Here is a 15,841-nt window from a genome sequence, read left to right on the forward strand (position 1 = left end):
TGTCCAAGTTCCCCATTCGCAAACAGCAGTGTATGCATCTCGGGTGAAGACTGCCACAAGGCTGGCTGGATGACATGGAACAACACATGCATAAACGATTGCCCGTCATCTTCACCCTTTCACAATCCAGGTCTGGTGAAAAACACTGACTGCATCAACAAAAGGCAATGCTGGGACGCTGGTCGGATTATCTACAACAACAAATGCTTAAAAGATTGCCCATTTGGGACGGGAACTTATTGGCACCAGACCAGATATTGTCAGATTTACGAGACGGAGGCCTATATTGCAGGAGTGTCAGCTTTCTGTCTGCTCATCGTTACCCTATCTTGCATCTGTTTATTGCATAATCCCAAGAAGACGAGGACAAGGATTGAACAGCCAGCGGAAGACTTAGAGGTAGGTTATCGGCCAATTAATACGCTACCAAACAATTAATGTCGTAAGAGCCATTAAAAATTAATCATAACTGGTGGTGGAACGAAAATGGTCAATAGCGTCATAATCGTTTTGGCGATTGTAGGTGGCTATGTTTTAACATGCAACTAAGGCTAAATTATTAAATACTATCCCATAAATAGTAAACCTGTAAGAATCAGCTGACTATTAGTGTAACTGCCTATTTACAGCGTTCCTCTTTTTCTGGACTTGATAACGTAGCTTCCAGTAGTATTATATGATTCAGCCTATCTGCTAAGCCAGTTATTTTGATGAAGTTACAAGTTGAGCAAATAACTAAACTACATATGTCTAGCTTAATGGTACCATTTGAGTAGGTGTAGAGGTGAACAGATATATTTTCGTGTGGACAACTATTAATTCTGTTAATACCAAAATTAGTCCATTAGCCAAAGACGGGATGAATGCTCACAGTGATTTTTGTCAAGGCTTACATCCCCAGAGATGGAACATGTACGCTAGATTGCAGGGCTCACAGATTTCTATGTGTAATTACCCGTTTTGTTATCCTGCCCCCATTTCCACGGCAGTTATTTTGTTTACAGAATTGCTAAGGGGTGATTTTATATACATGAAGCTCATTTTGACATCCCGTTAGTATTGGCATCTTATATATAAAGTTTTGTTGCAGGAATTTCTGTGTAATTACACATTTTATAACCTTACCCCTATTTCCTGAACAGCAATATTTCAATGGGATTATTAAAGGAGCAGAACCTAGTTTCAACCCGTGAAAACTAACATTAAGTTTAGTTAATCTACGCACCTGCAACACATCTGGATAAGGTTATAACAGAGAGAAGATAAAGTATGTTATGTTTAAACGGGGAAATACCGTCAAAAATAACCAGAGCTTCTCAGACGAGCGTGCGTTTTCAGAATTATGATAAATGCATTTTGGGGGTATTACAAAACCCTGAATGACCAGAACTACTTCACACTTCAGGTGTACGAAAATTAATCTTCTAAATAATAAAATGTAGGTACTTCTAATTTAAATGATCATTAATAGTGAAAAATACGTCGTAGTGTTTAAAAACTAGGGTCTGTCACGTTAATAGAGTGACTAAATAAAACAGATTATAAAATATTTATTAAAATGGACAAGGTCAAAATAATGGAATAACAAGTTGGTGGAATATACATTACAGAAATAAAAGCAGAGAGGGTTGGGGTCTCACATCTCACTTTTAATATCACTTGAAGTTTAGGTTGACATACTCAAATGTTTTGTTAACGATATTTTATTGCACACAAATCTACACTGGGCTGCTAAATACTACTTAGGTCCTACATTTAAAGTGAATTTGAAGTTATACGTTGTTAAGGCACCATTAAAATGAGCTCTCATTGGAATATCTTTATAACATTATGCTCTTTAAAAATATATAAACCCACTAAACGTCTTTGTTATTGATGTAAACTCATTTTGATATGGAATTTATTCTGATATAATAATGACTACAAAGGAATTATTGTTTAAAATTGTACAAATAGTCCATGGAAGATACTAACAAACCATAACATGACCATACCCAAAAAGGCATGCTGTTGACTCCACCACTCATAAGATAAAAACAACAAAACTTTTATTATATTATAGTGTACCTATTTATAAATTGCATTAATACACCGGTATGTGATTCTGCTGTATAAGTTTCTTAAAATTTAATATTAATGCAATACTACATTCAAAATTAGTTTCAACTAATCCAGTCATTGAAAACAAACTCCTATGTCATTGGGTGTCATACTCCCAGCGGAAGACAAATGATATAGCTTTATGTATAGGATAATGTCCGAAATGTTACGATTAGATGCGCGGGTGAATCTCGTTTGGGTCCGTAATGCCGGCCGGAGATTCACGAGCGCAACTTATCTTGAGGACATTATCCTATACATATGTTACACTCTGTCTTGCTACAAAGTGATGAATGACGCTCTACAATAGGCTGCCTTGTTAAAAAGTAGATTTTGTTTTTATATCTTTATAGGAAAACCCCCCCAATTAAATTATGAAAGCTATTGGACGGCTATGGTAATAAATATTGTATATCATTCATTACTTCCAGCAATTACTTCATCAAGATCCTAACCAGACGACCGTGATGAGAGGCGCGCGATCTGCCCTAGAGTCTAGCAGTGGACGACAACCAATAAACCACGCTGATACACACCTCAAGGACGTGGCTGGATGGGAACAGCCAATCGATGGCCATGATACACCCACCATGATGATTCTGTCGTGCAATGACGAGTGATGACCGTATTGAACATTTTGACGACTGTGAAGACTTCGTGTCAGGTTGTCCCTACCTAGCTGGCCGTATTGAACAAATTGACGACAATGAAGATTTCGTGCCAAGTCGTCCCAAACAAGCTAACCGTATTGGACAGAGTGACGACAGTGAAAATTTCGTACCAAGTCCTCCCTACGTAGCTGGCCGTGTTGAACCCAATGCCAAGTCGTCCCTACCTAGCTGGCCGTGCTGAACAGTTTCGCCGCGAGGAAGATGAATTGTCATCAGTTCCAACTGTCTTTGCAATAAATCGTTTCATGGGTTGATCTTTATTTGATGGAATTAATGACAGTCCATAAGGTGATACAACTGGGACGCATTGTATACAAGAAAAATGCCTACGGGAGGATTGGAAAGACAAGGAATATTGATGACAGAAGAGGAGGATCATATAAGACATAGTGTTACCAAATTCAGATGTTTGATATTCTATATTTCACGACACGACAGACTGCCCATACTGTCATAGCAATAACTTTCCGTTTGAGTGTAAAGGACAACAATGTAAATATGAATGCTGTATATAACATAATTTGAATACTATCTGAAAATATCTTGAATGTTAAATAATATACTTTGAGTAGTTTGACACTTTTTTATTTGCTATTTTGTGTTACCTTGAACATTTTATAGTTTAAAATAATATATCGTGTCATGTATAATTTACAACACGTATTAACTGTTGTTTATCACTGACTGCAGAATTATCCATTTAAAAGACAGACATAATGGGCATGGAAAATGGAATGGATTTTGCGTTCGGACATTCATATGTGCATGCCTGTATGTACTATTTTTCAATACTCTGGAAAATTCGATAGACGCCAGAACACTTCGAAATTATTATTCTAAATATTCTAAACATGAAAGTATTGGTTTAATCCAAACACACTACACAATGTTGTATGATGCCAAGGTACCTTGGTAAACATTTTGTCGAGCATGTAGAAACTCGGCGGCACCACTGGCAACGGAGTTCACATAACGAGTTTACAGTTTAAATGTGTTCTGTTTAATGATACCTCTATAGCACCTTGATACATTAATCATCGGCTTCTGGTTGTCAAACATTTGATAATTCTTAAATTGTCTTCAAGGAAACCTGCTACATTTTTTCCATAATATCTGGTCATAGGTTTTAACGTGCACATTCAAAGCAAGCTGTTGTAGCACACGCCTGCCATGGGCGCAAGTGTCCGTTAGCAGAAAGGAATCTTTTATATGCGCTTTCCCACAGGCAACACAGGACCTGTTACTGCCTTTAATATAGCCTCTATTAGAAATTCGCGAAAAAAAAATAGACAGAGTTACGTCCCCTAACCATTAACCACTCCGGTGCGTTCCGGTTACTTCAGGAATGACCGATGGCCACAGTTGTTTGTTAATCTTCAGCTGAGATTTATGCCTGCCAGTCCCTGGCATCATAAATGTCCCCACCTATGCTTTAAGAATAAAAGAATGATACAGTAAAAATTAAGTTGATGAAATTGCGTTTTCTTATAACTGACCATGTGTTAAATATAGAAGATGAATCCAGCGAGCCGTTTTTTTTTTTTTGCATGGAATTTTTTGTTTGTTTCAAAGCTGCAATCTCGCCTCAAATTAATTATCATAATTTCGTTTAAACATACAAACACACCTGCAGTTTTAGTGAATTGTGTGTGACAGTAACAGTTGTAATAGATAATAGAAACCTTTTTATAGTGCGTCCCACGGGGAACGCATTTTTTCATACTATGGAATTTACTACAAGTTATTTATTTCTGAGCCGATTGTTTTCTAAATTACACACAAAAATAGTATATTTTTGTTATTTCCCAAAAACCTTTTATTTTTATTTTTACGTCAAACCAAACTAAAATTATTTACAAAAACAACAAGACAACATGTTTGTAGGATGGGACGGACTATATATAATATTCCAATTAGAACAGTCCCCTTCCCCACGTGCTATATTATGTTTGTTTTGCTTTCTCAGTGTATTTCTGGGGACGCATGACCCGACCCCTCCCCTAAAAACACCACTAGCCAGTCTAGACTTCCTCTACACAATTTCCTGCACATGCGCTGTTTGACTAAATATTTCGTTTGCTGTAAATTAATTAGGCCTATATACATTGCATTATAAAGTGTAAATTTTGCTGTAATAAAGAACATCTACCTATAGTAACTATACTTGTTTTGTTTACATCAAAATATCTATGTAAACATATTTCTGTTAGTCTTGCATGCCGATTATTTAAGGTTATATGTTAAAATGAAGACATTGTTCTATAAATGATTATAAGCGAAAGTGGCAGGCAAAACAAAAAACCTAATATTTAAAAAATACCCCCCCCCCACCCTCAACAATTTTACCTCCCCCCAGAAAGGAAACCCCAGTAACAACAACAAATCTGCCCCCAAATAAACAATAGCCTACAAAACAAGCCCACACACCAGTACACACGCACAACCAAACACATAACACAGACTAACACGCACATTTGAATTTTCTTTTTTATCTATGTACATATACCAGTGGCGTATGAAGGTGACAAGACGGGGGGGGGGGGGGGGGGGAGGAATGTACGCGTGCACACACACACACACACACACACACACACACACACACACATATATACATATATTAGTGTGGCGCAGCACGGTGCCAAAAAGTGTGGGGAGGGGGCCACACTTTTATATTTACACACTTTTGCACTATTATGAAACAAAATATCTGAAAAGTGGGGGACACATGCCCCCTTATCCCCTACGCCAGTGAATATATATATATGTATATGTTACACTGGATTTCAACACAAAGACGGACGCAGTGTGTAAAGGTTCTTTATTTGACAGAAGGGTGTTGTTTTAAACCCTATAAAAATAATAACAAGAATATTAAAATACATAAATAACAAAATCATACACAAAAGCATAAAAACTACACAACTCTCTGCAGTATATTTAAAGAAAATATACTATTTATCCAAATATACATACCAAGGAATTTAATTAATGCTACTCATTAATGCTATAAATACACTATATATTATCTAATATTTATTAATAAAGGATTAATAAATAATCTAAAGTCCACATCTCTTTTCATAAAGTTCAGCACAATTTAAGGTTAAGCTATACAATATAAATATTTACAATATGATATAATTAAAACTAGGCTTCTGTTTACAAGTACATGAACTGCACGTGCATTAAGAATACTGCACGGGCCTTAAACAAGAATGTACCCTGAGCAATACTCCATAGTCTACCTTTCGCTGTGGGCGATAGGACGACAGACCATAGGTCGTTAACAGGAAATGTAGATATCAGCAGTTATAAAACAAATAAAACACTTATAAATCACCGTCCATATCTGATATACTAAAATATAGAAAACACAGTACTCTTCTATTTGTTAAGTACAAGCTAAGCTAGTATAATAATCTATATCAAATGAACGCAATTACACCATTACACGCCTTATTATAAACTAATTATTACATTTATTCCCCTATATAAAATCTTAATCCAAATTAATATAACTACTTCATAGATTAAACACTAGTATTAATGTATATGTATAATTCTAAAATATGTAATCTAAATAAATTATATTTAATTGCTTTAGTGTATAAAATTATAATTGCTTATTAATTACATTTAATTTTATGCATATATATATATATATATATATATATATATATATGGAATGCTTAATGGTTGTTCATAATATTAATAATTGCAGGTAGATAGTCGATCGTAACTATTAAATTACACATGGAATTGTGTCCGTTATACTATGTCCGTCTGACAATGATACTGGACTCGCTGTTCCGATTTGTTTGCGAGTCAGACAGTAGAAACCTTATCGTTAGGCGAGGAAGTGAATTTCTGTATCGTTAGTTTCATTATTAACTACTGCATAGGTCGTAGTTAATAATGCAGCTAGCGGTACAGAAAATCGCAGCTAGTCATTTAGTCAAATTAATGTACTCTTCCATTCGTACACAGTGATATATATACACAAACAAATGCATATTACTTGCAAATATCAAAACTTTATTGAGGTGCCATTTTTCTTGGTCCGCCACTCAACCCCCCCCCCCCCCCCCCCCCCCCCCCCCCCCAAGACGTGTTTGTAAGTATTTCTGGTGAGCACAAAACATATTGTACGAACATGAAGTTGAAATGAAATGAAGGACACACTGTTTCTGCATGGAAGGGAAAGCGATTAGCCTCGTCATATGAATAAAGTGACGTTCAGTTCTATTAGTGGGGTGCCCCAAAACAGTCAGAGGGCGGGACGTAGTCCAGTGGTAAAGCGCTTGCTTGATGCGCTGTCGGTTTAGGATCGATCCCCGTCGGTGGGCCCATTGGCCAATTTCTCGTTCTAGTCAGTGCACCACGACTGGTATATTAGAGGCCGTGGTATGTGCTTTCCTGTCTGTTAGAAAGTTCATATAATAGATCCATTGCTTCATTAGGAAACATATAGCGGGTTTCCTCTGATGACCACGTGTCGGAATTACCAAATGTTTGACATCCAATAGCCGGTGATTAATACATCGATGTGCTCTAGTGGAGTCGTTAAACAAAACAAACGTAAAAACAGTCAATTCAAGTTGATGCGAAAGTTTTCTGTTCGAAATATAGTTGGAGGCTGGTGTCTGTAGAGCAATTGTGGTCCGAGTGTTCAAGGATCAACCCAGTTTGTTCCAAGGTGGCCGCCATTTTCAAGATGGCGTATTTGACTTTTCTAAATTTCATTTTAAGCAATATTTCATGAACTGCTTTGCCAAAGTTTAAAAAAGGGTGGAATTAAAAGTTGATGAGGAGGTGGAATCTGTGAACATAAATAAATGTTTTATAGGCTAATCGATTCATAACTAATGACACGTTTATTAATTTCACGTGGGTATAGGTACGAAAATAGGCTATATCATCATAATACGTTTAATTTTGAAGATGTGATCTTTAAAAATTTGTCATATTTATTTTAAACCATCATTATGTGTCGGCATATAAAACTAAAACAAGAATATATATTTTTAAATTGTTTAAAAATACGCACCTTTGCATAGCTCAGTCGGTTGAGTACTCGCTTAAGGTGCTTGCGTCGCAGGATCGAATCACCTCGATGGATCCATTAAGGTGATTGTTTTTTTCTCATTACAACCTGTGCACCACAACTGGACAAAGGCTGTGTTATGTGCTTTCCTGTCTGTGGGAAAGTGCATATAAAAGATCCCTTGCTGCATTCGAAAAAAAATGTAGCGTGTTTCCTCTGATGACTACGAGTCAGGGGCCCATTTCACTAAACATCGTAAGTTTACGTCTGCTACTGCCAGTTATACAGGTCGTGCGTTTGCATGTGTTTTCACGCAGACAATTACATCATTACAGACAAAAAAAGAGAAGAAATATGTGTTATTCTAACTATATTTGTTGAACTATACTAGTAATAAGAATTGTGGTTTAGTCGTAGATTTACGTTTGTGAAATTGGGTCCAGAATTACCAATTGTTTGCCATCCTATAGCCGATAGTTAATTAATCAATGTGCTCCAGTGGAGTCGTTAACCAAATCACACTTTCACTATACACTCAAAACATTTACTGCGGAATATATTGAGGGACATTACTCTTTTGAGAATCTATGTAGTAATAGTATTTAAAGAATATATATTTTGTACCTTCCACTATCCCTATTTTTATAATGTTCCCTATACCTATTGTGTCAAAATACTGGACTCGAGTACTAGTGGGTCAAACTCGACTCGGACCCGAGTACCCGACACTTACACTTAGTGATAATGAGACTAAGGAATAAAGTAAAATTGCAGCGCTGAACATAGATTACATATCATGTCATTGTATTGCATTCCACACATTCGATTTTTTTTTTATATGAGAGTGCTCTTCCTTGCACGGGTACTCGAGTCTTGTGAACGGACTCGAGTATTGCTAGACTCGGCCCGTGCCCGAGTACTCGAGTTTTGCTAGACACGACCCGTGCCCGAGTACTCGAGTCTTGCTAGACACGACCCGTGCCCGAGTACTCGAGTCTTGCTAGACACGACCCGTGCCCGAGTACTCGAGTCTTGCTAGACACGGCCCGTGTCCGGGTACTCGAGTTTTGCTAGACTCGACCCGTGCCCGAGTACTCGAGTTTTGCTAGACACGACCCGTGCCCGAGTACTCGAGTCTTGCTAGACTCGGCCCGTGTCCGGGTACTCGAGTCTTGTGAACGGACTCGAGTATTGCTAGACTCCACCCGTGCCCGAGTACTTGAGTTTTGCTAGACACGGCCCGTGCCCGAGTACTCGAGTTTTGCTAGACACGGCCCGTGCCCGAGTACTCGAGTCTTGCTAGACACGGCCCGTGCCCGAGTACTCGAGTCTTGCTAGACACGGCCCGTGCCCGAGTACTCGAGTTTTGCTAGACCCGACCCGTGCCCGAGTACTCGAGTTTTGCTAGACACGGCCCGTGCCCGAGTACTCGAGTGCTCTTGGAGGCCCTAGTGTCATGGCAAAGTGTCCAATATTATTATCTTGCATATATTTGGCTTTGATTTTTCAGAAGATTAAGTCCAAGAAAGATCTTATAGCGAGCCATGGCGCACAGATACAAGGAAGAAAGTGAGCCACTTCTATCTACTCCCAGTACTCTTTGTAGTTCCTACGAGAGCGCCACACCTAGGTCACCACCACAGTTTGTTAAAAATTTAGCCACGGCGTTACCAGAAGGGAAAACACACCACCTGTTCTTCTCTCACAGTTCTGACGACCAGCAATAGGTTCAGGAGTGGGTCGAGCGACTGGAACAAGACTATGGGATCAAGTGTCTGTGGCCTCCGAGAGATTTCACTCCTGGGAAGCCGATTGCTTCTCTTATTGAAGATGGAATGTCACGTGCTATGAGAATAGTTATGGTTTTGTCGCCAGAGTACATCGACAGTGGCTGGTGTTCCTACGAAAGACACCTGGCGTTTGTTTTGTCTGTCCAAGAGAGACGGAACGGCATCATTCCAGTGATGCTGAAACCCTGCCCCGTACCAGACGTGCTGAGAACCGTCAACTACATCGACGTCACCAAGGGAGAGAATGCTGTTTGCAAGATTAAAGACGCACTGTACCAAAAATGTAAGTTTTTGTTCACACACACACACACACACACACACACACACACACACACACACACACACACAAACATACACACACACACACATGTTAGCGCGCGCGCGCACACATACACACACACGCCAACAAGGACGACGAAGAAGTTGATCATGATTATGATGATGACATATATTTTTATATTTTACTATCTTCTTAGCGTGTCTTTTTGCTGTATAAATTCTTTGTTGTAGGTGAACTTAAGGACATTCTGCCAAACGTCGGTCTTCAGTATCACCAGCAAGGTAAGACTTTCTTATTTGATAGGAAGATTACACAGGCCAACAACAAAGAGAATGAATGAATGAATGAATGTTTAACGACACCCCAGCACGAAAAATACATCGGCTATTGGGTGTCAAACTATGGTAATGCAAATAAATAAAGTGATGATCAACATCAATATAAAAATTCAAGGTTTAAACAAAAACAGTGTAAAGAACTGTGCAAAAATATAAATAAAAATATCACAGAATTTTACGGACACCGAATTTTACTCTAAAGTTCAATTTGTGCTGTATTGGCCATTCTCAAAGAGAATGTTACACCCCTGCACCACGGTGAGGTTACAGCACGCGCAGTGGAGGCCAACAACAAAACCACCAACAACTCCGCGATCCCAATATCATCAAAAATAGTTACACAGGACAGCGTGCTTGATCCTTGGTTAGATACATGAACAAACAGACGTTTTACCATCATAGGGGTGGGACGTAGCCCAGATGTAAAGCGCTCGCTCGATGCACGGCCGCTTTGGGATCGATCCCCGTCGGTGGGCCCATTGGGCTATTTCTCGTATATCAAAGGCCGTAGTATGTGCTATCCTGTCTGTGGGGTGGTGCATATAAAAGATCCTTTGCTACTAATGGACAAATGTAGCGGGTTTCCTCTTTAAGACTATATATCAAAATTTACCAAATTTTTGACATCCAATAGCCGATGATTAATAAGTCAATGTGCTCTAGTGGGTGTCATTAAACAAAACAAACTCTAACTTCAACTTTTACGATCATACTTTATTATGCACAAAAACTATGAACTATTTCAGTTACACTTCAACGGTTTTTAATGTGTATTTGTTGGCCTATAGATCCGGTGATTCATGGTAACATGTTCCACGTTCAGTAGCAGAAAAACTATACAGCACAGGACACTGGCATACATGCACACAAAACCAGTTAATTATGTTTTAAATATTGTTTTTCACTTTAATACATAGCTGAATTTTAAAATGGTACATGCAACAAAATTTAATGCTGAAACTGCTTTACTATTGAGAAACTACCTAATGTCTACCTGTACGTATTAGAAATGATAGCCGATTAACCCACCATCTTCTGCTGCCAGGTCAGGTAAGTTCAGGTCATAGGGTTACGTATACATTCAGAACAAGCTGTTGTAGCGCTCGTTGTAACGCTCCTCTGTCCAGGCCAGGAAAAAGGTTGCGGTGGGTGGGAGAGGGGACCGCCCGCACTGGCAGGTGGAAGAGAGCGCCAGCAGCCCGACCGGGGACGGTAGTGACTGGGGTAGTTTTGGTGCTATGGAATTTTGAATGTCCAGTAGGATTAAGTCAAAAGTGAAAGATTGCTCAGTTTCCATGAAGGAAAATTGGCACATTTTTCAACGGTTTGCCAAAATATAAAAAGTGAGCTACTATACGTATAGTTTTATTTAAGTATTTTAATTCAACTTATTTTCGTTTTTATATCTTGGGCACACCTCAGCTATCTAGGCTGTCTGTAGTGGCCTTACACCTACCCATTGTGCAATTAAGAACACGCTTTGGGTGGGATCCGGTACCGGGCTGCGAACTATGTACCTACCAGCCTGTAGTCTGATGACTTAACGACTGCGCCACAGGGGCCGATTTGGCCCTTAAAAGGGCCTGATCTGTTCAGATCGTGGCAGGACAACCCATGGGAGACTCGTTTGCAATTTGTGTGTATCTAAACGGGTCTGCTACCACAGATTGTAGTCATTTATCCAGGATGCAATTCACCTTTTTACTTCCATTTTAAACTCTTCGTCTACAGAGAACGTGTCAGCACGATCGCTGTCAACTTTCTAAGAGAGGAAAGGAAAGGAATGTCTCTTTAACGACACCTCAGAACATTGAGAATAATTAGTTGGATATTCTCATTGGCGGATTCAGAGGGGGTGACAGAGGTCTCGTTACTGTTTCTGGGGAAAATGCCATATATATAGGCAATGCATCTTAGTTTACTTTTGAATACTGTAGGTGTCCCACGACTGGTATATCAAATGCCGTGGTATGTGCTATTCTGTCTGTAAGATGGTGTCTATAAAAGATCCCTTGCTACTGATGGGAAAATGTAGAAGGTTTCCTCTCTCAGACTGTATGTCGATTTAGAAAATGGTTGACATCCAACAGCCGATGATTAATAAATCAATGTTCTCTAGTGGTGTCGTTAAATAAAACAACCTAACCTTTTAAAAACCGCTGGATACTGAAAGTGCCGTTTTTAAAACGTTGCACCCCTTCCTAATAAACGTCTTCACCCGTCCGCGTTTTGTGACAATTTGCCATGTTTTGTGTTCCATGCCTTACACATCTTCGAAAATTGATACTTTATTTTTTTAATGATATTTCTTCCGTGGTGGTGTTTAATTTCAGATAAAAATGGAATGAAAACCTTTGTGTCTGCTGAAAAAGAAAACACTTCTTCAGTGCGAGGGACAGCCTGGTACTTTAAAAGTTTATCGACGTATCAAGACCAGCTGTTAAGGAAAATGGGATCAAAGGTTTGTGCATTTGTTTAATGATACCACTAGATCACATTGATTTATTAACCATCGGCTATTGGATGTCAAATATATGGTCATTTGACAGTCTTAGAGAGGAAACCCGCTACTAGCAAGGGATCTTTTATATGCACCATCTCAGAGACAGGATAGCACATAACACAACCTTGTGCAGGAAAGTAAATAACTGGACTAGTGTTTTATATGATTATTTTGTTATTTAGAACCAGGCAAAATCAGAAATTACGCAGATGACAATGTCCTTCAAATACTGCTACAAACTATAGGGTAAAAAACAACAGAAAAGAGAAGCCAATTTTTCTGAACAGCAATAGATCTTTTATATGCACAATCCCACAGACAAGATAGCACATACCATATCCTTTGTTACATCATTTGTGGAGCACTGGCTGGAACGAGAAATAGCCCAATGGGCCCACCGACTGGGATCGATTCCAGATCGACCGCGCATCAGGGGAGCGCTGTACCACCGAGCTACGTCACACTCCGACACAACAAATGGTGATGTGTTGCCTGTACTGATATATCGTCAAACAAAGATTCCCTTCTTTCAATTTTTTCCCTTGATTGATTCCTTTATTATAGATGTGACTGATTAACTAATTCACTCATTCATTCATTCATTCATTCATTCACTCATTCATTCCGTTACAGATTTCAAGAGACTGGCACGATCTTACAGTGACGAAGTTAAACTCTTTGTTTTATATGAGGATCTTTGGACTGGTGAAACGCACTGCTACTCTCTATTGGTTCAGTTTGCTCGTCTTTTTCGGGTTGTATTCCTTCAGCGTGTTAGCGGGTTGTTTAATGTTGATGATTCATGTGTACGACACAGACTGGCTGGTTCTCATCATCATTCCCATAGGATCGACGTTTGCAGTTTTCATGATTGTATACATCCCAATGAACATGCTGATTCGGAGACAAATCAAGCAACTGGTAACGTATCGCAGGGCTGTCATTACCGAGTGTGTGTGTGTGTGGGGGGGGGGGGGGTGAGACATGTGTCCTCCACATCAGCGTACACGACAAGCAAATTGGGGGGTTATCCCCCCCCCCCCACACAGGGCTGGAGCAAATCCTAAAAATTCGGGTAACAAAAATAAATAATCGAGCATAATGATCTTGCCTGAAATCTTTTCACCGTGTATTTCCATCATTCTACCCACAATGTTTGATTGAAACATATTGTATTGCTTTTTAAAGAACAAATGGATTAGGCACAAGTTACACAACTTACTAGGCCTTCTCCACAATGTTAGTTATACTCCGTGTTAAGATGCGCAGCGATTCGTATGCAACTTTTTATAGCTGTTTGGCAGTAATATGAATACATGTTATCATCCAGATTCGGGCATTTTCGTTTAATTGGGGCAACAATCTATATAGGGAGAAGACTGCTAAGTATATATTTTTTAATGTGGCCTGATACTTGTCTATCGAGAGAAGACTACTAAGTATATTAATGTGGGCTGATTCTTGTCTACTGGGAGAAGACTACTTAGTATATTAATGTGGCCTGATTCTTTTCTATTGGGAGAATACTACTAAGTATATTAATGTGGCCTGATTCTTGTCTAACGGGAGAAGACTACTAGGTATATTAATGTGGCCTTATTCTTGTCTATCGTGAGAAGACCGCTAAGTATATTAATGTGGCCTGATTCTTGTCTAACGGGATAAGACTACCAAGTATATTAATGTGCCCTGATTCTTGTCTATAGTGAGAAAACTACTAAGTATATTAATGTGGCCTGATTCTTGTCTAACGGGAGAAGACTACTAGGTATGTTAATGTGGCCTTATTCTTGTCTATCGTGAGAAGACCGCTAAGTATATTATTGTGGCCTGATACTTGTATATCGGGAGAAGACTACTAAGTATATTAATGTGGCCTTATTCTTGTCTATCGTGAGAAGACCGTTAAGTATATAAATGTGGCCTGATTCTTGTCTAACGGGAGAAGACTACTAGGTATATTAATGTGGCCTTATTCTTGTCTATTATGAGAAGACCGCTAAGTATATTATTGTGGCCTGATTCTTGTCTATCGGGAGAAGACTACTAAGTATATTAATGTGGCCTGGTTCTTGTCTAACGGGAGAAGACTACCAAGTATATTAATGTGACCTGATACTTGTCTAACGGGAGAAGACTACTAAGTATATTAATGTCGCCTGATTCATGTCGATCGGGAGAAGACTACCAAGTATATTAATGTGGTCTGATTCTTGTCTATTATGAGAAGACCGCTAAGTATATTAATGTGGATTGATTCTTGTCTATCGTGAGTAGACTACTTAGTATATTAATGTGGCCTTATTCTTGTCTATCGTGAGAAGACTACATTAATGTGGCCTGATTCTTGTCTATTGGGAGACGACTACTAAGTTTATTAATGTGGCCTGATTCTCGTCTATCGGAAGAATACTACTAATATATTAATGTGGCCTGATTCTTGTCTATCGGGAGACGACTACTGAATATATTAATGTGGCCTGATTCTTGTCTATTGGGAGAAGACTACTAAGTATATTAATGTGGCCTGATTCTTGTCTATTGGGAGACGACTACTAAGTATATTAATGTGGCCTGATTCTTGTCTAATGGGAATCGACTACTGAATATATTAATGTGGCCTGAATCTTGTCTATCAGGAGAAGACTACTGAGTATATTAATGTGGCCTGATTCTTGTCTATCGGGAGACGACTACTGAGTATATTAATGTGGCCTGATTCTTGTCTATCGAGAGAAGACTACTAGGTATATTAATGTGGCCTGATTCTTGTCTATTGGGAGATGACTACTTAGTATATTAATGTGGCCTGATTCTTGTCTAATGGGAGACGACTACTGAATATATTAATGTGGCCTGATTCTTGTCTATCAGGAGAAGACTACTGAGTATATTAATGTGGCCTGATTCTTGTCTATCGGGAGAAGACTACTGAGTATATTAATGTGGCCTGATTCTTGTCTATTGGGAGAAGACTACTAGGTATATTAATGTGGCCTGATTCTTGTCTATTGGGAGATGACTACTTAGTATATTAATGTGGCCTGATTCTTGTCTATCGGGAGAAGACTACTGAGTATATTAATGTGGCCTGATTCTTGTCTATTGGGAGAAG

General features: G+C 38.9%; 1 protein-coding gene across 1 annotated transcript in view; it reads left to right on the forward strand.

Annotated features, from left to right (window-relative positions):
• LOC121368381 overlaps positions 1–15,841 on the forward strand; it is a 48,401-nt gene that overhangs the window by 17,207 nt on the left and 15,353 nt on the right. Inside the window, exons 2-5 of the mRNA XM_041493076.1 lie at positions 9,326–9,888; positions 10,116–10,166; positions 12,557–12,684; positions 13,360–13,647. Coding sequence (XP_041349010.1) covers positions 9,651–9,888; positions 10,116–10,166; positions 12,557–12,684; positions 13,360–13,647 — 705 coding nt within the window. The 5' untranslated portion in view covers positions 9,326–9,650. The remainder of the gene's footprint in view (positions 1–9,325; positions 9,889–10,115; positions 10,167–12,556; positions 12,685–13,359; positions 13,648–15,841) is intronic.

Source organism: Gigantopelta aegis, chromosome 3, assembly GCF_016097555.1.
Source record: "Gigantopelta aegis isolate Gae_Host chromosome 3, Gae_host_genome, whole genome shotgun sequence".
Classification (NCBI taxonomy): Eukaryota; Metazoa; Mollusca; class Gastropoda; order Neomphalida; family Peltospiridae; genus Gigantopelta; species Gigantopelta aegis.